The following is a 22654-nucleotide window of genomic DNA, read 5'->3' on the forward strand; positions in this document are numbered from 1 at the left end:
TTTTTATAAAACACTCAAAACTATGCAAACGACTAACTTTGAGATCTATAAATTATAAAAAACTATTTGAAATCAAAGCCTACAAGATGTCTTTTTTAAGGATGTTTTACTTAGCTAGATGTAAACTAAGGACCAATTTATGCAGAATCAAAAATCAGTCAAAAACAACCAATTTTGTTTTCTTTTTAAAAATGAAAATCCAAACTTTTAAACACAAGCTTTTCGAAGTTTTGTAAAGGGAAAACACAAAGTGGATTCCTCAACAAGGGTAGATTTCATTAATGGTCAGACTCATAAGAAGGCTGGTAGAAACCAAGGTGATCTGAGGTCCCTACAGCTTCTAAGCTCAGAGCTACTACAAGACCAAAATGAAAAACACAAACCCAACAAGCAAAACTCCTAGGAATTTCACCTAAAACCCTAACACCAATGAAATCAACCTAAGGAAAGCTTCTGACAGGTTATATGCAGGTCTGGACAGTGGATAATAACTTCTAAACAAAAAACTAAGCTGACTAACAGAGGAAATCTTAGGTTTTTCAAAATTTTGACAAGGTCCGCAGGCCCACAGTTAACACAGGTGTGGTACCGCTCTATGCTAAAAGCAAAAGTGCGGATAAGTACGCACTGTGTCAAAAGGCTAGGGTGTGGTCCTCTCCCAAAGCTATGAAAAATGAAAAATAACCCTGGATCTACAATCTCTACCCAATTCCACACACAACAAGCCAAAAACAGAAACAAAAACACAGTTTCTCAGGTCAAAGTAAAAACAAGGAAAAAATCAAGTCCCCAGTGGAGTCGCCATTTTGTCACACGGAATGGGTTGATCTTGCGGACAAGATAGACCTTCCTAGAATCTAAAGAAGACCTAATGACAAGCAAACCAATCGCAAACTATCTTTCTCTAAATATGCATTTATAAACAAAGGCAAACAAGTGTTTTTAGGCCTACCTTAGGTCCAACGCAAGTTTGTGGAAGCCTTCGCTCCTTTGATCCAAATGAGCTCCTTTATCGCGAATCTGCAAACACAAACAAGCAAACAAATTAAATAGCACCTGAAAAGCCAATATCATAAAACATATTTCACATGAAAGTCAAGGAATTCATGAAACAAATGACATGAGACAATTTGTTGAGAAAAATGAATCTGATTGTATTAATTCAAATCAAAGAAGAACTTTACAACCTGTGCCTTGACGCTGTACAAGATCCTCCCAGGGTCCAGTAAGAAGTCTCCTCTACTTTGACAAGTTTCACTCTCTTCCCAATGAAGCCAAAAAGGTATGTGATCTCTCCTCTCAAGCTCAACTAGGAAGTCTTAATTTCACCAGCATTTACCCTCAAAAATGTTCAGCTTCTAACCTCCTTAGCAACCAGCCCAATGCCTGAATTTATAGTGCAATGGAGGGAAGTTACTAGGTCCTCCTTCAAAGGGATAGCTCCTCTCATCAAGGGATTAGCTCCTTCTCTTTTGGGATGCATGAACCACCTAAGAGCGGCCAATCCACGTCAAAATTCCTTATAGAATCATCTAGAATTAACCCAAAGTGAGTTTTTTAGAATAAACTTGCACCTTTTTTACTTTCACAGGGGCCCGCACCCACACCTTTAGGGACAGAGCGGGCAGGTCCACAGTTTTTGTAAACAGAAGGTGCGGGACCGCAGGCAACATTGAGAGAAAGTGTGGAACCAGAGATTTATTGATTTTCAATGTCTTTCTCTCATTTTCAAAGCTTGACTTGAAGAGCTGAGGTCTGAGACTTGCTTAGGAGGACAATACAAGTCATGATAGACCCATACTGACTGCAAATAATCATGGTGACTCTATTTTTGTGTAACAGCATTAACAAAGGAAAAGAGACAATAATTGGCATTTAATTATGAGAAATAAAGGAAAATAGGAGAAAATGAAGGTGAAGAGACACAAATCTGCATGCAAGGAAAATTAGAATAAAAATGAAGGAAAATGAAAGAAAAAGAGACATCAATGATAAAAAGGCACTTGAGAAACAATTGATAGCTTTTGGTCATTACAAGTTTTGGCAGTTTTAGCTTGGATCAATTGAGAGAGAGAGAGCTCCAAGAGGAGAGAGAAAACAAGCAAGCAAAGGAAAGCAAGGGAGTGCAGGGTTGGATCAATAGATATAGCACGAGGATTTTGCAGTTAATAGGTTGCATGCATGATTCCCTAGCTGAGGTGTGAATGCATGGTACATGCATTTGTTTATTTGGTTCATATGTTGTCATTGGCATGGGTTTTTCTTAGTTTAACAGTGGTTTTAGCCCTGCCTTCCCATTTCCTGGATAGCCATGGTATGATGGGATTCATTCTTGGTAGAGCTTTGGATTTCCATAAGGTTTTGCAACCGAATGAGGTGGTATCAGGAAAATCCCAAGGGTTGGGGGTTGAGATGGTTTTCTTTGGGAAGCCCTCGACAGGTGGGTGGAGACAAGAAAACTCCTCAAGGTATGGTGAAGGAATTCCGAGGCATCCAAGCTTGGTTTGGTTTTGTGATCTCGAGATCGGTTTAGGTGAGATCATGATAGCTTGAGGGTGGAGGTGGTTTAACTTCTAGATTCCCTATTTGATTTTGTCTTGGCTTATCCCATGAGATCCCACATTCATGCTTGGAATATTACATGGGGGTGACTGGATGAAAAAAAAGATTTAGTTCAACCCAATCTATGATTGGGTGGTGCATGGAAGTCCCTGATTTGGTTGGCTTTTGCATAAATAATGTGAGATATTCCTCTAATATAATGAATGAGCATATGTGCTTTATATTATTTCAATTTTAAGGTTGATATGTCATGGTCTCTAGTATGGTTATGTGTTGATTATAAGCATGGTTCTATGATGTGCTCTAGATATGGCTTTTGTTCACGATTTGATAGTTTGTTGAATGGTTGATGAATGCATGGGCTAACAAGTGTTGTTGCAGTTAGCTTGAGAGGGAATTGAACCTTCTTGGTGATTCTCATATGAAGTTCAAAAGTTTATTATCAGATATGCATTCATGACCTGTAGTTTATATGTTTATCATATGTTTGACGAAATTTCTATCATGGATAGGTCAAGTTCTTGTTCAAGTCTTCAATGGTTAGCATTGTTAGAATCTTATTTATGTTTTTAGAAAGTTACAAGCAGTTCTGGGCAGTGGTTTGGAGGCTAGCCAAGAAAAGTGCCTTAGATCTCGGAACCGTTGGCACAAAACAGGGCTTTTTGGGTTATAACTACATGGAAGTGGGTTTATGAGTGTGGTTATAGCCTCATAATTGCATGCACAGTGTGTCAAATATGCAGTTATGGAGTTAGGTTAGTGAAAAAGGTTCCAACTCAGGGACTGATCACCTGCAGTGGTTATTTGACACCTGAGTAGTCTGTAGTCCCTAAGGAATGTCAAAAAGTTTTTAATTTGTAGGCCCCACTTCCATTATTGGAACTTGGAGGTCGGGTAATGTCATAGTAGCACTCAACTAATGTTTACCCTAGGGAACTTGTAAAAGAGGGAAAATGTGGGAGGAGGCATTAAAACCTCCACAAGCATGAGTAACTTGTAGGATGGGGCTCGCATGTGCAATAAGCATTTCTTCAACTTGTATTAAATTTGGAGGGAAAGTGGTTATGCGTCCGGGTCTGTGTTGTTTGAAAGAGAAAACTGATAGGTAGAATTTGATGAAACACAATGAAAGAAAGAAAGATTACCATGTAAAAGTCTTGTTTTCATACCTTGGTATGAATCTTTGCATATGGTGCAAACATGCATGGAAAAGAGCTTATCTATCCTTTTCCAAAAGTTACAATGTTTGTCATTGTGGGGGTGGTGGGGGTGGTGGTTGTATTGATTTGAAGAAGGTGAGGTGAGTCGGTTTGCACGTTTAGGGGAGCACTTGAGGTGGGAGGGGAAGAAATTGAGGCAATAGGTTTTTTGTGTTTTTTATAAAGTAGTCCCCGACATGCATTTATTGTATCTTTGTTCTACACATAAAGAAGACACATTTGTGCATTCTTATCTGCATTTCCACTATTGAATGACATTCCTAAGCATGTATAAATAATTTATTGTTAGAATTGAGGCATAAGAAAAGAATAGAGAAGTATGAATGAGCTTTGTATGCATAAGAAATGGATTACGAGTCTTTACATTAAAAAAATGTTTATATAATAAAGAAGAAAAAATAACAATGTTAGGAAATGGGTGTGTCCATGACATGCTTGTAAGTCTGGAAAGATACATGTCAAGTTTGCAGGAAAATACGTCATGGTGGCATCAAATGGAAGAATAAATAAAGTGAGATAATAAAATTTTAGGTTTTTATTTGAACATGCTTGAGAGATAACATGAATAATTAAAAGGATGAACATTCAATTCATAGACATATAGACATTGTAAAAAAAATGCTTTGAATTTTTTACAGAGGCCACTATGGATATATTGTAATATGAAAGGGGTAAAGCATACACATTTTGGAAAATTTGAGCAATACACTTTTCAAAAGAATAGTGTACTACAATAACATGGAGATATTTTACAAAACTATGGAACAATAATATCTACAAAGGTGATACAACATGTACAAAATGGCATGAATATTGGTGGCATGAAGGAATCTCAAAGTGACGAATAACAGATTTTGTATAACAAGCATTGCTTGAATGTATTTGAGGATTGTTTTGCATGCAGAGTCATAATGAAGTTCCCCTGAATTAACCATAATTGTTTGCAAATGTTCCACACCATTGCAAAATTTTGTTTTGATGGAAAGTGTTAGCAAGAAAAGGCGACCTAAAATTCTTCCACAAATTTCTTGGACAGTAGATGGTTCAATAGAAATTAGAAACAAGTATTTTGTTGTAACACCCAGGAGCTCATTTTAGGCATCATCGAACGCTGTGACATTTTCTAAATGCCTAGTGTGGTCATGTAATTCAATTCTAAGTTTGTAATGGTAGTCATATTTTGGGAATTTGTCGTTACATTTTGTACAACGCCACATATTGCTAGAATGATGCATGACTTTTTTCATGCAATTCCTCCCATTAATACTTAAAAGACATACAAGAAAATAGAAATCATCCATGTGAAGAGTAGTTACAGTTGCACGAATAGAAACCCACATTGGTTTCTTAGATATTTGCATGCAAGTCATGTCATGAATCGTCTTCTATGATTGGGCTCGCTTAGAAGCAATGCTATAGCTCCTGCTCAAAGACGGAAAGGAAGATTTGAAGCTTGTTTCATGAAACCATGATTGAAGTTGTCGAGTTTCTTCAATGTTTGGATTAATAAAAGATTGCTAGTGGAGATAATCCCTATGGTGATTCTGTTTAATTCATATGCACTGCCTCTTTTGATTGCAAGGATTGGTGGGTTATTTGAAGAGCACAATTCAACAAGCTTCTTTCTTTTAGAGTCGTAATGCTCTCCGCATAGTGTCACATGAATGCTAAATCGCAACATGTCCTTTAATGCGAGAGTTTTTCTAAGTTTCTTAGTTCCATATCTTCATCAAATAGTCGAAGCAGGCGAGGTGGAACTAACGACACGAATAACATTAACTTCAGTATTTGGGTTTGCAAACTTGATTTCATTGATAGTTTTGAAATCAAAGCTTTGATAAGGAGAGATTGGATCATCTTGTAAACATGTCTTGATAGTGGATACAACAAACAACAAAATCTCCCATTTGTTCTTAAGGTGGATGTAGTTTGGATTTGTTTCCTTCATTGTTCCATTTGAAACAATGTATAGTTGCCCAACTTGGATTAGATCATAAAGGGGCTCGATCAAATCAACAAATGCATAAAAGTGGATCTCATCTCTTTCCATATCAATGAGGTCGAAGCCAAAGACTTTTTATGAGCCATGTGCATTGTTGTAAGTCCTTAGTGTTGTTTCTTCAGTCACTCTACCCTGGATTGACCAATATTTTCAGTAAGGATTAAGCATCTTGAATTAGATAGTTGTAGTTGTCGACGTATTTGTTGGAGTTGCTATAGAGGGAAAGCTCTCTTGCGCCAATGAAGAGCTAGCATGGATTATTCATGCCTTTGCATGTGGTATTGTTGATGAGTCCCTAGTCAACCTCGCTTTACGTCTCACAACCTCAAGTTCAAGCACTCTTAAGGACCTTGCACAAATGAAGGGAGAAGAGAATAATGTAGAAACCATTTGCATTTTTACTAAATGAAGGAAGAGGGAAAAAGAGACACAAATTTGAGAGAGTGAAGGCAAAAGTTGGGCCTTACGAAGAGTGTTAGAAGATTGTGCAAGCTACTTTTTTAAGTAGAATGATCAAGCTGACTTTGATGTCTCTAGATGCAACATGTCCAATATATGTATATGGTAGCAAAGTTTGGTGTTGATGTGTTCCATCAGAGAGAGAAATGTGGAAGTGTGAGGATTTAGTTCATGCTAAGGTAACAAAGCTAATGTCGATTATCTGGAGTAATGATTGAATCTCCATAGAGCCACTAAGCAGCATAGAAATGGAATTCTTAGTCAAGGTTGGTTCCATGATATTAACATGGTACAATTTTGGTTTTTCGAGTAAGCCTGTAAATCTCTTTAATGCATTGGAAGAGATATAAAAACATAGGAATATAATTTATATAAGGAAAGCATGAACAATCCTATGTAATAAGGAACCACTATTTCAATCAAAAGAGTTTCATAATGAGAGTGATGTTTATGAAGAGGCTGTCAGCAAAATAGAATTTCATCACCAAGAGTTTACAATTGAAATTCAAAGAATTCCTTATATTACTAGTGTCTAAAATCTTTGAAGTTAAGCAATAAAGGATCTTAAGTTTCCCTATAATTAAATCCTTTCACTTGATAGCCAAAATTTTGTAGAATGTATCTTAAAATAATGATTCAGCTAAAGTTGTGAGATCGCAAAAAACAATTTTTAATTAGGGATACATTTCCAAAACTATTTAGAGCATGTTCCAACTTGAAAATATCCACTGAAGCATTCCACAAATGGAAAAATAAGTGTTTGTATTATTAGTATTACCAAGAAGAAAAAAAAAATCTAAATTGAAGATAACAAAAAAAATGGAAAGCATAGTTGGATGGCCCTACTTTAATCTCCATTCAGGATCCTGACGCCATTAAAATGCACATGTTGATCAACCCATACTTTACAAAGGAAAGTATGTGTACACTCATAGCCATAGTACATAACATTTAGATCCTTATTGTACCTAAATTGAAAAGGAACCCATGTAACATAGCAAAAAATATATTTTAAATTTTTTATTAAAAAAAATTGTTTCAATGAATCTTTGCCTCCTTACCACTTTTTCATCTTTACTATATTTCAACCACTCTCAACGAGGCGCCTAAAAATAATATCATTTATTCTCTTTAGTAAGGACTGGTTTGAGGCCTCAGAAAGAAGAAAAAAAATGGCACAATCAAAAGCAACGAAGTTTCAACTTGGGGAAACAGGAAAATCCTAAAGTTCAGTTAGATAACCATGTGCAATACAAAAATGTATTCCTTGTTGAGAAGAAAATACCCCAATAGCTAGAAATGAAAATTAGAATTCCTTTAACAAGGATATTAAAAAACAAATCTAGCTTAATTAGATATCTTCTTGGCCACCTTTGTTAAGATTCCTTTCCACTAGACATTGTCGTGGCATGGAACCCAACATATGGGCTCATGGGTGACCATGCACAAGTGTTTTCATTATGTGAGATAGCACTACAATTTCACAAAAGCAATTCTACCCCTATATAGCATGATATAAACCCACAATCCATATCAACCCAATATGTCTTAGATGTTTGGGTTTTCAAGATTTTGATCGTAAGGAGGATGTTTTCATTTGTTTTGCCTATAAATGGAAGATTATAAATGGAGTTTCTTGAAAAGTTTCATGATTTGATTTTTTCAATCAGTGGGATAGGGTTCTCCAAATCTGTGGATGTTAGTTTTTAGTGCAGTCAATTTTTTGGAAAGACCATGCAAAGTTAACAACATTTGCTTAAGAAGTAATGCCTAGTTGTATGAATTATACAACTTTTTAGAGCTTCATAGTGACAATGAATATGTTTGCATTGTCCATTGAAAAAATGATACAACGATTTACGATTCCAATTGTGAAGGAGAAACAATTTAGGAAGAAAAAGGTCACCCACTTAATAGGGCTAGCTTCAAGAATAGGTCCTTCAACAATTATGTTTCTATTTTTGTAAGTTCAATGGAAGAAGATAGAACTTAGGCATTTGTGGCGGTCAAGGTAACTTACATAGAATTAGTTCATGGCTAGAATGTGGTAATACTTGATAGGTTGAAAGATGAGATCCCACAAAATAGGTTGCAAAGGGATATGAATGAGTTTCCAAAAGATATTACTAAAGGCGAGTCTTGCAACAGTGATGAGGATGGTTGGGTTGATGTAAATCTCTCTAATTCCCTTAGGTTGGATTCTTCTAAGCTTGAGATATTATAAACTAGGGGCAAAAAAACAAAAAGCCTCATACATGATTTCAAATCGTATGCAACACCACTCCTATATAGCAGGAAATAAACCTCACACCCCTATCAAAGGTGATCAATATGAAAGTTGCACAACATTTAACAATATTCAACCTAACACCCAGGACTTGGGACGAAAACTTACTTTATGTATAACAAAAGTATGTTAGGCAAAGTATGATGCTAATGGTTGTACACTAAAAGACATGCAGTTAAAGCACAAGCACCGTTAGATATTGTCTTACGCCTAACTACACAAGCTACAAGAAGAAGCCGTCGATATACGATCTATCATATCATCGCACACATATCTACGTTTCACTTGTCCATTTGAGGTGATTATTAGCACCATTCCCTAAGTACACCACTTTAATAGAAAATCCCACCCACATGTTTGTTTGTTTGGTTGGGACATACTTCAAAATCTCCTAATTTCACATTTTGCCTTAGTCACAACCTATATTTACCTATTGGGTGGGGGGCCTACCTCGGTCGAGTCCCTCCGGGTCCTCATTTCGTTGGGTTTGAGGAATTCCACATCATCTACGCATAGAAATGGATTCATTAAATTCCCACATAAGGTCATTGCTAGCCAGTCAGCCAATACCAGTAAGTAGTGTTTCATCGCCAGTCACATTGTCATAGGGTCTTGCCATACCATATATATATATGTGTAACTTTTCCATTTCAATAAGCCTTACTTCTAAGAGCTCTAGCGAAAAAGGAGGTAGAATTTTTGTCTCCTTAGTTCCATGAGCTAAAGCGAAGAACTAATTCTAGCTCTATCAGTAGTTCCACACATGCTATTAGTATAGAAAACTTGCCTAGAATGAAATGAGATTTATCACTATTCCCCTGAGCTCTAGCGAATAAGCTTCTTGTTGTGTCCATTCTTGTCAAAAGAAAGAGAATAAGCCTTAATTTGTAAGGTAAGAAGTAATAGCTTTAGAGACTGTAGTCTTTTTTAGTTTACTAGCAGTAGAGTAAGATCTTTCTTAAGCGAGTTCAAGCCTTAGTCTTCTAGACTTGCCCTACGAGATTCCGGTACTAGCACTAGATAAAGCCATAGTCTGTACAGTAAAGCCCTATGACTAGAGTGATAAAGCCATTCCTACTCCTATACTATAGAGACTATAGTTCAGTCCCACTTGCCTACGGTATGGACTAGCTTCTAAGTCTTAGTCCCTGGGTCTTAGTCCCATGCCTTAGGTAACTTGCCCAAGAGAAACAACCTCAATTACAGACACGTGTTTAAAAAAACACACGACAATCCATTATCAATTATGAAATGTACTTCCAAGTCACTACAACAATACAAGTAACAACATGACCAAGATAAAGTTGCACAACATTTAGAAGTTGGCGACAAAGTATACCTACATTTACCCAAAGAACAATCTAAGGACATATAACAGAATATAAAGAACCTTGATGATGAAACCTTCACTAGCATAATGGAATTTGACAGCGAAAATGTTATATCCATGGTGAAAATCATATCCACTTCTAGTGTCAAAACCCCTTATATCTCATCTGTAGTTGGAAGGAGTCATTTTGCAACTGCGTTGAGATCTTCGGATCTCTATATCAAGTTTGAATAACAATGCTTCTTAAGACCTATATATTTTGAAGAAGACTTTGTTGTTGGCAACTAAACTGTGTTGACTCCTTTGTAAGTCATAAAAAAAGTTATAAATCTAGCCCTTTTGGTTAAAAATGTGCTTCAAGTAATGTTAATAAAGTTTAATTGGGAAACAGTAGACCACCAAAGTTTACATAAAATACACCACCGAAGCTTACACAAAATACACCAAACCTCCCTGCGATTTGAAATGAAGAAACAAATACCACATCTATGCCTGGAATGATGGTCTCGTTGGAAGTGTAAATGCAAGTGAAGAGCCTATAGAGGTACATGGAATACAAGCGACTCCTAAAAAAATTATTTTTTTCCCTTGAAAAAAAATACACCACTTCCAAGAATTTTAGGGAACTCAATAGTCATAACTCAATGCAATGATATGATAGATCAATGCTTGTCATTGACTTAATCATGACAAAGTCCACAACTTCAGTTCACATATAAATTCCAAATTTTAAATATTTGAAGAACTTGTAAACATGTTATTCATTCTCCAAGTCCCATGAGTTAATTGATTCTTAACTTCTAACTTATCTAGAATGATTTCCTAAATGAGATGACTTAGGACTCCTATAGATATTGCATCAACCAAACTTGAAATTCAATTTGGGTAATGCAACTCTCATATATGACCAAACGAGCTTTTTTGGTTTAGCATTGTTACTTTTTAGAAGGTTCAATAACTAGTTCATACGATTTTCTCAACAATCATGATTTAAAGGCAACAACAAGGGAATTTTGAGACAAGAACAAAAAAAACACATTGTTTTCATTCAAATGTACAACTACTAAAGAAAGAATTAAAAAAATGTAGAGACAGTAAGGCACATATAATCCCTCAAGAATGTTAGCTATATATATCTTGATGCATAGATAGTTGAAGCACATTAAACCTAGTTTTTTTATATGGTGTATGGTTTATTAAAGCTAAAAAAATATTAGTTTTGTTTTAATTTATCAAATTCTGATTACAAAATATCCTTATATTATGCTTACCATACTTCCTTGAAGTTTGTTGGTGAATGGATTTGTTTTAGGGTAGTTTCTAGTTTAATTTATTAGATTCCAACTTTTTGGAATCTTGTTGAATAATTTTTTTGCAAGTATTAACAATTTAAAGGTTTATGCCTAAAGTCTTGGTCAAATTATCATGTGTTCGTAAATAATTTTTATATGCCATTTTGTCTTAGATGTTTGGGTTTTGGGGATTTTGATCGCAAGTAGATGCTTTCATTTTTTTGCCTATAAATGAAATATTAGAATTGGAGTTTCTCAAAGGGTTTCATGATTTGATTTTCTTAATCAGTGGCATACCCTTCTCCAAATCTATGGATGTCATTTTTTGGTGCAGTCAATTTTATGGAAAGACCACGCAAAGTTCAAAACATTTGCTTAAGAAGTACTACCCAATTGTATGAATTATACAACTTGTCAGAGATTCATAGTGACAATGAATATGTCTGCATTGTCACTTGTGAAAATGCTACAGGGATTTACGATTCCAACTGTGAAGGAGAAACTATTTCTAAAGAAAAAGGTGACCCACTTAATAAGGTCAGCTTCATGAATAGGTGCTTCAACAATTATTTTTCTGTAAGTTTAAAGGTAAAAGATAGAACTTAGGCATGTGTGGAGGTCAAGGAACCTTACATAGAATCAGTTCACGGGCATAATTTGGTAATACTTGACAAGCTGAAAGATGGGATCCTATGGATTAACCCAATAAATGGATAGAGTATACCCGAATAGGAAAGCACACCCAAACAATTATTCATTGCACAACCAGAAACAAAATAACTTCACACAGATAATGTTGACAACCCACATAAGTAAGAACGTGTTTATAATGTTTTAAATAAATTCAGATGTGAGGATAAATTCATTTTTTTATCAGCATCCAGAACATCCTTACATTCAATTCATTACAAAATTTAGTTAAAAGGACATAAATTTAAAATCCAACCTTAAATAAGCAAGGGCTCATTGTATGAAAATTTGATCTAGGCCACTCGCGGTACACAGTGAATCAAACTAAGAAAAAAATAAATACAAGTAGCGAATTGAGAAAAAACAAATACAAGCAAGGAAAATGCACAGCTTCACTGTTAGATAGAAAAGATTGTTAAGGAACTTACTCCTAACCCGACACGACAAGAAAGGTCTCGATTGTCCAATGCACAAGGAAATAGTTGATCGTGCATCACAGAATTCATATGGTGTTGGTTGTGCACCATGAAATTCACAAAGTGTTGGTCATTGTAACACCCTCCTCCCACATCTACCCAAGCAACCGTCCAGCTGGGGTAAACGTGTGATGAGAGGCCACTATGATATGATTCAACCTCCTAAGTCACATTAAGGAAGTGGAACTGACGGAAACACACCATATAGGCATCCAACATCATCAACTTAGCCCTCAGAGGACAAGTCAGCCACTCAAACAGCCTGTCCCTGGGTCCCACTGTTGTTTTAGGTCTCTTGGGCCATAGTTTCTCTCATGCTATGGGCAAGGGAGCGACCAAAAACCCAAAGTCACTCTCATAGGCCTGCTTGCCAGCGACAACGGACCAGAATTGCCAGTGTTGTGCTAGCGACCCGGGGATTTAAGCCACTTTTTCAGGCTCAGAGCCCAGGTCACTCTGCCCATAATTGATCCATCTCTTCAAATCAGTAAGATAACATGGAAATAACAATACTAAAGCAAATACTTGTTGAAGACCTTGACTGGACCGATACTAGCCATGACAAGAATTTTGTTAAACATATTGCAAATGTGTAATCTATAGGTGTAATTCACAATTCTGAGCATAGGGGTCTCATACTTAACTGAGAATCACTAAGAACCATTGATGCCTCAATGCATCAACTGCCATTCAATCCATTAGGTCATAGATACATTAATCATTCAATTATAAGTAAAAGCATAATGAGAGCCACACATGGTTGTTGTTATATAACACATACATAACTAGAATAATAGCAACAGACAATACTCATGAAAGTATAGTCATATAGACCACATATAGTCCATCAAAATGCTCATATAAATACAAGGAGAAATAACCATTCATTCAAACACGGGATGGGACTTCCATGTTCCACCCGACCGTAGAAGGACTGAGCCAAATCTCTCTTCAGCCATTTACCCTTGTGCCATATTCCAAGAATGAATGTGGGATCTCATAGAACACATCAATCAAAACTCATCCAGGGCTTCCAAAGGCCACCCACCTCAACCCATTAAACAGTGATTCCACCTCACGGTCAGACATCACAAAAACATCATCAAATTGGTCTCCATCCAAGCCTTCCAGGGCTTCCAGATCGTTTGTTCCAACCAAGGCTTCCAGGACTAGTAGCTCAACCCAAGATGTTACAGGCTTCTAGAGTGTTTTTCCAACCAAGGCTTCTAGGAACTAATAACTCAACCCAATCTAAGGAAACATGAGAACCAACCAAAAGAAAAACAATGAAAATAAACCCACAATCACCATGGCTATCCAGGAAATGGCAAGGCTAGGCAATCCAATGTCAATCCAAGCAATCCTCCATGCCAATGATAGATCACAACCAAGAAACCACGTGCATGCTAAAACTAGTGAAGGAAACATACATGCAACTCGATACCTACAAGCAAATATGATGTAGTTTTTGATCTTGATGCCTCCTTGTGCTTTCCTCTTTTCCTTTGCCTTCTTGCTCCAAGAATCCAAGTATGCCACACCCTCCAAGAGTGCTCCAATAAAACTCTAAGTGTCTAAGAGTATGAGACAGAGCTCCAACACCGAATTGACAAAAGGTTACCAACTAATCCTCAGAAGCCTTTTTATGGATGAGGCCTCTATTTGCTTCATTTTTCATTATTTTCCTTCATTTTCTTCCTCACATGGAACCTGTGACCTTTCACCTCCCTTTTCTCCTATTTCCCATTATTTTCATAAATAAATGTGCCAAAAATTCCATTATGCCTTTCTAAATCCTTAACCACTGCCTTTGCCAATTTCCTTAGCCATAAACAACCAAATGAACACCCCCTACGATGTCTTTCCCAAAATTCGGCGTGGAATAAGTGTCCCATCATCCGTGGTTATTGTTTTTAAATTTTATTACATGGAATTTTCACCAAGGCTATTACAGTCGTGCACCACGAAATTCACACAGTGTATGAAGCTACCACTATATTCACCCACAAAATGGAGCCAATGGTTCTTAAGAACTTTATATTTCGTAGAACACTTTCTTGTTGGAAACTGAACTATGTTGACTCCTTTATAAATCCTAAAACAAGCTATAAATCTAGCCATTTTGGTTAAAAATGTGCTCCAAGTAATGTTAAGAATCATGATGTTAAGAAAATTTAATTGGAAAACAATAGACCACCAAATCTTACATAAAATACACCACCAAAGCTTACACAAAATACACCAAAGCTCCTTGCTATTTGAAATAAGAAACAAATACGACATATATATCCTTGGAATGATGGTTATGTGGGAAGTGTGAATGCAAGTGAAGAGCTTATAAAGGTACATGGAATATAAGCGGCCCCTAACTAATTTGATTTTGTTTCCTTCAAAAAAAATTACATCACTTCAAACAATTATAGGAAACTCAATAATCATAACTCAATGTGATGATATGAAATATCAATGCTTGTCATTGATTGAATCATGACAAACGCCACAACTTCAATTCACATCTATATTCCAAATTTTAGACAGTTGAAGGACCTGCAAACTTATTATTCATTCTCCGAGTCACAGGGGTTGATTGATTCTTGACTTATAACTTACCTAGAATGATTTCCTAAATGAGAAGACTCGTGACTCTTATAGATATTGCATCAACCAAAAGTCAAATTCAATTTGGGTAATGCAACTCTCATATATGACCAAACGAGCTTCTATGATTAGCGTTGTTACTTTTTAGAAGGTTCAAGAACTAGTTTATATGGTTTTCTCAACAATTATTTTGTAAAGGCAACAACAAGGGAATTGTGAGACAAGAACAAAAAAACACATTTTTTCATTCAAATGTACACTTATTGAAGAAATAATTAAAAAAAAATGCAAAGACACTAAGGCACATACAATCCCTTAAGAATCTCAACTATACATATCTTGATGCACAAGATGGTCGAAGCACATTAAACCTGGAATTTGTTTATGGTCTATGGTATATTAGAGCTAAAAAATATTAATTTTGTTTTGATTTATCAAACTTTGATTATAAAATATCCTTATATTATGCTTACCAAATCCTTATTTATGCTTACCATGCTTCTTGAAGTTTCTTGGTGAATGGATTTGTTTTAGGGTGGTTTACAGTCTAATTTATTAAATTCTAACTTTTTAGAATCGTGTTGAATAATTTTTTTTTGCAAGTATTAACAATTTAAAGGTTTATGCCTAAAATCTTGGTTGGTCTATCATGTGCTGGTAAATAAGTTTTATATGCCATTTTGTCTTAGATGTTTGGGTTTTGGGGATTTTGATTGTAATGAGGATGTTTTCATCTGTTTTGCCTATAAATGAAAGATTAGAAATGGAGTTTCTCGAAGAGTTTCATGATTTGATTTTCTCAATCAGTGGCATACACTTTTCTAAATCTATGGATGTCATTTTTTGGTGCAATCAATTTTATGGAAAGATCATGCAAAGTTCACAACATTTTTTTAAGAAGTACTGCCCATTGTGAAAATGCTACAGGGATTTACAATTCCAATTGTGAAAGAGAAACTATTTCTAAAGAAAAAGGTGACCCACTTAATAGGGCCAGATTCATGAATAGGTCCTTCAATAATTGTGTTTCTATAAGTTCAATGGAAGAATTTAGAACCTAGGCATTTGTGGAGGTCAAGGAACCTTAGATAGAATTAGTTCACAGGCAAAATTTGGTAATACTTGACAAGCTTAAAGATGGGATCCCATGGATTAACCTGATAAATAGATATAGTATACCTGAATAAGGAAGAACATTCGAAACAACTATTCACCGCACAACCAGAAGCAAAATAACTTCACACAGATGAACATGTAGATAATCCACATATGTATGAATGCATTTACATTGTTTTCAATAAATTCATATATGAGGATAAATTCAATTTTTTATCAACATCTAGAACATCCTTACATTCCATTCATTATAAAATTTGGTTAAAATGATATAAATTCAAAATCTAACTTTAAATAAGCAGGGCCTCTATGTATGAAAATTCGATCTGGGCCACTCGTAGTACACAATTCAGTTTGTCAAACAAGCTTACCCAATGAATCAAACTTAGAAAAAACTAAAACAAGCAGGGTACTGAGAAAAAATAAATACACGTAGGGAAATACACAACTTCATTGTTAGATAGATAAGATTGATGAGGAACTAACTCTTAACCCGACATGGTAGGAAAGGTGTCGACTGCCTGACACAAAAGAAGTTGATCGTGCATCGTGGAATTCGCAAGGTGTTGGTTGTGCACAATGAAATTCGCAGAGTGTATGAAGTTGCCACTACATTCACCTACAAATTGGAGCCACCATTTTGGCAAGTGTTACTACCTAAAGTAGTTGAATAGATATCATGGGTGTAGAGTTATTGGACATATGTTAAGGGCACAACAAAAGTGTAGACGAAAATGTCATGTGAATAATTTCAAAAAAGAACACCTATAAACATAAATATATAATATTAAGAAATAAAAATTCATATTCTATTAAAAAAGTAAAAAATTGAAGTATAGAATTTGGAAAAAATAAGAATTAATGTTGAATTTTCAAACACATTATAAATCCAAACCAAATATATTTAAACTAACACATTAACAGAAACTTTAAAGTGATTTAGATATAATTATATACACTGATACTAGCCATGTTACTTAGATACATTTAAGTTAACCATGCAACACATTTATACGTTCATACACTGCAAGTGCGACATGTAGTCTTATGGCCAAAAAATACATACACTGCAAGTGCGACATGTAGTCTTATGGCCAAAAAATACAGTGGTCATGTACATATTCATATTAGAATAATTACACCAAAGGTGTCTCTTTTTGAAATTGTTCAAGCCAAGGATTAGTCTACCCTTTTCATCTATATTTGACATATCTCTGTTTGTTATTTCGCCCATTAAATGACATTTGTTATTTTACACTTACAATTTCACAATCACTCCATATGGATATTGGCAAGGAAGGTATCTAGGTCCCCAACAGAGTTGTTGGAGATCAGTCCCGTGGAAACTCAAGCGTGCTTGAATCTCTCACCGGGGTGAATCTTCCGAGAGGGCAAGGTATTTTTATGTGTCCCACTTGTTATGCTTCTCAAAAGCTGCAGAGAAGGATCGCAATATGCGATATCTATTAAATACCCCAACAACGAAGAGCGAAGAAAAGAAGACGCTACAGACACCATGATAGGAAAAGGGTGTTGCATAAGCAACACTGCGATAACGCTAGAGATTGTAAGAGAGGGAGCTCTCGATTCATCTCTATTTGACATCTGTCTGTTTGATGTTTTGCCCATTAAATGACATTTGTTATTTTACATTTACAATTTCATAATCACTCAATATGGATATTGCCAAGGAAGGTATCCAGGTTCTTGGAGATCAGTCTAGTGGAAAATCAAGCATGCTCCAATCTCTCACCAAGGTGAAGCTTCCCAGAGGCCAAGGTATTTGTACGCGAGTCTCGCTCGTTATGCGCCTCAAAAGTTGCAGAGAAGGATCACAAGTTGCAATATCTATTAGATACTCGAGCAATGAAGAGTGAACAGAAGAAGACGAGATAATAGAGAAAATAAAAAATGCTACAGAGGCCATCATGGGAAAAGGGTGTTGCATAAGCGACACTCCGATAACGCTAGAGATTTTAAGAGAGGGAGCTTTGGATTTGACACTGGTGGACTTCAAAGGTATTACTTGGGTGCCCATATCAAGGCAAGCTTCGGATATTTATGAACAAATTTCAGAAATCATAATGCGTTACATAATTCTAGAGGAAAGCATTCTCTTGAATGTGGAATTTTCCCCCGTCATTCAATCAAAAAGTACAAGGATATGGATGAACGCAAGGAACGAATTTTGGTTGTGGTAACCAAATGCGACCGCGTGCCCGATGGGTTTCTGGAGAAGGTCACCATGAACATTGTGGACATACGCCGGGGGTATGTCGGTGTCATAAACGGCGCCGACGACGAAACGAACGAGCATGCGTGAAAGAATGAGAAAGTTTTGTTCGAGAGCCATCCAAAGCTCAAAAGGGTCAATAAGTCCATAGTGGGGATCCCAGTTTTGGCCCAGAAATTGATGCAAATTCAAGGGAGAAGCATCAACAAATTTTGGTCTGCGACTGTGAAGAAAATCGTCTCCATGCTCTTGGAACAACAGGCGTTGAATTCTCAAACACATTATAAATACAAACCAAATATATTTAAACTAACACATTAAAAGATACCTTAAAGTGATTTAGATATAATTATATACATTGATACTAACCATGTTACTCATATATATTTAAGTTAACCATGCAACACGTTTATACGTTCCAGTCTTATAGCCAAAAAAATACAGTGGTCATGTACATATTTATGTTCGAATAATTATACCAAAGGTGTCCTTTTTGAAATTGTCAATCCAGGTATCTTTTCATCTCTGTTTGACATCTATTCGTTTGTTATTTCGCCCATTAAATCATATCTATTATTTTATGTTTTTTTTTTTTCTTTTTTGACTTTCTATTCTTATTATTTTTGAAAATAAAAGATCAATAATAATAATAGATAATTAATTATAATTATATATATATATATATATTTTTATTAATAATAATAATTAATAATGTTTACGAGGTCTTGGATAGATGGTGATCAAGGGCTTTGTTAAGACACTCTTGATGTGAAGTCACTGATTCAATTTCCCGCTACGATTGGGGTGATATATTGGACATGATGAAGATGTAGTCCTGCCAAACTTACAAGCGTCCATGAGGCCTTGGATAGAGGGTGATCGGGTGCTCTATTAAGGCACTCCTTATGTGAAGTCATCAGTTCAATTCCCCACCCCTTTCGAAGTGGTATATTGGACATGTTGAAGATGTAGTCCTGTCAAGCTTACAAAATAATAATAATAATAATAGTTAATTAATATAAATTAAAATTTAGTTTATTTATAATTATTAATTTGTTATTTATTAATAATAATTATAACAATGGAATATTTATAAATTATTAATAAATACTTTATAACTAATAATTAATTATAGGGAAAAAATATTCACTGATTAATAAATCAAAATTAGAAATTAATTAAATTAAATAGTTAATATTGTTATTTAATAATTAAAAATTGAAAATAAATTTTATTCGATTATTCATAATAATTTATATTTAAAAGTATATTAATTATTGTTTATATTAAAAAAATTCATTAAAAATAAATTATATTTGATGATTAATAGTTAGTTTGGGGTTGGGTCGAATAGTTGTGTCCAGGCTTTGAATACACAGCTGCTGCTTTGACCTAGCACCCGCCGCGCTTGATCAAGCCTCGGCCCTGTTGGCCGCCTTGGTGGCTCCTCGCGCGGACTCACCCCTGCGCGGTGTTCTTTTCTGGATCCCTCCCCGATCTACACCCATCTACGCAGTGCCTCCTTTCTCTGGGTTGGATCGTGGACTATGAGAGTTGAATCCAGGGCAAGCTCACCCCATCCGAGCTAAGCCGGCGGTAATATGGATCCGACAATGCCTCAAGGTTCTGCTGCAGAGGCGTTCATAAAACTACTGGAATCTCTCCCAAAGAAGAAAGCAGTTGAAGCCGCGAAATTTGTTAAGCGATTAGATGATATCCCTGAGATCGAGCTCCCTCCTGAGGGGCCGATTCAGGTTGCACTCTCATTGTCAGAGAGAGCTTTGGTCGGGCAGTTCACTGGACTCTGGCCCTCCCCCAAAACCATGGAGAGCTGGGTAGCAAGGAATTGGGCATCGCTGATCAACCACAGAGTCACCTCATACTTCCTAGGGAAGGGCTTTTTCCTCTTCGAATTTGCTGAAAAGGAGGACAAGGAACTGATATTCCGCAATGCACCCTATTTCATGGGCCCTCAAGGGCTGTATCTCAACAAGTGGACACCTGACTTTGATCCATCAGTCGACATCCCCACAGCTGTTCCAGTGTGGGTTAGACTCCCCAACCTGCCCATGCACTGCTGGAACTGGGAATCTCTCAAACACATTGGGAATACATTAGGCAAGTTCATAGACAGAGCCAACAGCAAAGATCAATTTGATTGTGCTCGAATCTGTGTCGAAGTGGATCTTGAGGTGGGTCTGCCTGAGGCAATAAAAATAAAGGTTGGAAACTGGGTGCACCTCCAAAAGTTGGATTATGAGCAGCTACTGTTTAAGTGTAGAAAGTGCCATGTCTATGGTCACTTTGCCCGTAACTGCCCAAAGAATAGTGAAGGGGAAAAAAACAAGGAGGAAGGATGGACACAGGTCAAAAGGAGCAAAAATGTTCATAAAAACCCTAGATCAGGAAACAAGAACGACAAGATCCCCCAGCCAGGCCCTACGACTCAAGGTTCCCCCATGGAAGATCAAGGTAACAAATTTGCGTCGTTAAGCTCAGCATCAGAAGATCCTAAAGGAATAGAGAGCCAGAAGGAAGCATCACCCCACTTGGAGGCCCCTTCGGGATCAAAGCAAGCTGATACTAGTCCAGACAAGCAAAACGACATACCCACAGAAGATGCAGAGGAAGAGCAGGGATCGGAGGATTCAGAAGAGGAAGGTGAAATAGGGGATCCACACTCCTCGCCTAGAAGATCATTGAGAGGACGCAAATCAGCTCGCAAGAAAAGAGAACAGGAGACTTATAAAGACAAACTACAAGGAAGCCAACCAACCCTCGAGAAACTCTTGGCAAAAACTCCGAAGATGACTAGAAATCAGCACCAGAGCTCTAAAGGAGCTCCCCACTCAAAAACCAAGTGATGAAGATCGTCTCCTGGAACTGTAGGGGTATGGGGAGCAGAACAAAAGAAGAAGCCGTCAGAAGCCTGATAAGAATTGAATCTCCTGATATACTCCTCATCCAGGAGACTAAAATGGAGGATAAGTCCTTCCTCCTCTCAGTCAAAAAACTGTGGAAAAGAAGTGAAGGGCAAGTTGTTTCAGCCCGCGGTGCGTCAGGAGGACTGGGTACCCTTTGGAACGCAAATAAAGTTTCAAAAATCAAAGAAGTTGCCAATGCCCATTGGCTGTTCACCAAACTACAACACATGGATTTAAATGAGACCTTCTTCCTCTTCAATGTGTATGTTCCAACCAGTGCAGGTGAGAAAAAGAGCTGCTGGGAATCCATCAGAAATATGGCAGACTTGGAAGACTTAAAGAATGTCATCATCGCAGGGGATCTCAATCTAACCCTCTCCCTAGCTGAAAAGCGTGGAGGGAGCATTGTGAGAGATCTGGCGCGAGAATGGGTTGAGGATCTGCTTCAGGATTGGGACCTGATTGACATAAAACCCTCATCGGGCAAATACTGCTGGTCCAACAAAAGACTCGGCCCGAGGCACATCGCTGCAAGGTTAGATCGTTTTTTTGTACAAAGTTCTTTTCTTCTCCTTGGATTAGATTCTAGAATGCATATTCTCCCATGCAGTGTTTCAGATCACAGACCCATCAAGCTCGGCCATGAATCAAGACCCCATTCCTTTTAAATTCAGCCCCCTCTGGGTTAAAGAACAGACCTTCATGCAGCTGGTAAAAGATACTTGGAAGCAACCAGTCAATGGTTCTGCCTTCTATGTATGGGAGGAAAAGCTCAGGAGAGTGAAAGCTACTTTGAAATCCTGGGCCAAATCCCTTCCTAACCCAGCAGTGGAAAGGAAACAGATCCAAGAAAGCCTTGAGATCCATCATATGAAGTCGGAAAATGAAGAAATTACAAAAGAAATTTTAGATAAGGAAGCTGAGCTACAAGGAAAATTTCTCAAGGCAAGTTTGGCTGAGGAAGAGTACTGGAGGGTCAAATCTCGTAGGCTTTGGCTTAAGGCTGGAGACAAAAACTCCTCCTTCTTCCACAAGCAAGCCCAAGCCCGGAAAAGTTTCAACTCCATCTCAGAAATCAAGGAAGAGAATACAAGCCATAAAGACATGCAAAGTATAAAAAAGGCAGCATACCATCACTTCAAAAAGCTGTATAATGAAGAAGAGGGACAGGGGCTTGCACTAAATACTGTGAACGAGGCTCCCTCATTGATCACTACCAATCAGAAGCAGTACTTAGAAGCAGAAGTCACCAATAACGAAATTAAAACATCTCTCTTCGCAATGGAGCCAAATAAGCCACCGGGGCCGGATGGCTTCACAGCTAGATTCTTGCAGAGCTGTTGGAAGATAGTGGAAAAAGACTTGTGAAGAATGGTGAGGAAGTCTCAAGCTTGCCAGAAAATTGGGGGAAGCACCAACTCAGCTTTCTTGGCCCTTATTCCTAAGGAAAAAGGTGCCAGCTCCT

The 22654-nt window shown here is 36.9% G+C and overlaps 1 protein-coding gene and 1 pseudogene across 1 annotated transcript; one reads left to right on the top strand and one right to left on the bottom strand.

Annotated features, from left to right (window-relative positions):
* The window catches only part of LOC149238921 (COP9 signalosome complex subunit 1 pseudogene), a 77857-nt pseudogene extending 59310 nt beyond the window's left edge, over positions 1-18547 (bottom strand).
* A 3284-nt stretch (positions 18548-21831) lies between these two features.
* LOC149238922 (uncharacterized) lies at positions 21832-22557 on the top strand. Its single transcript, XM_089369700.1, has one exon. The coding sequence runs from the start codon at positions 21832-21834 to the stop codon at positions 22555-22557; it is 726 nt and encodes a 241-aa protein (XP_089225826.1).
* Positions 22558-22654: the final 97 nt, after the last annotated feature.

Source organism: Pinus tabuliformis, chromosome 8, assembly GCF_031772625.1.
Source record: "Pinus tabuliformis cultivar Carrire ecotype Pingquan chromosome 8, CPIR1, whole genome shotgun sequence".
NCBI lineage: Eukaryota > Viridiplantae > Streptophyta > Pinopsida > Pinales > Pinaceae > Pinus > Pinus tabuliformis.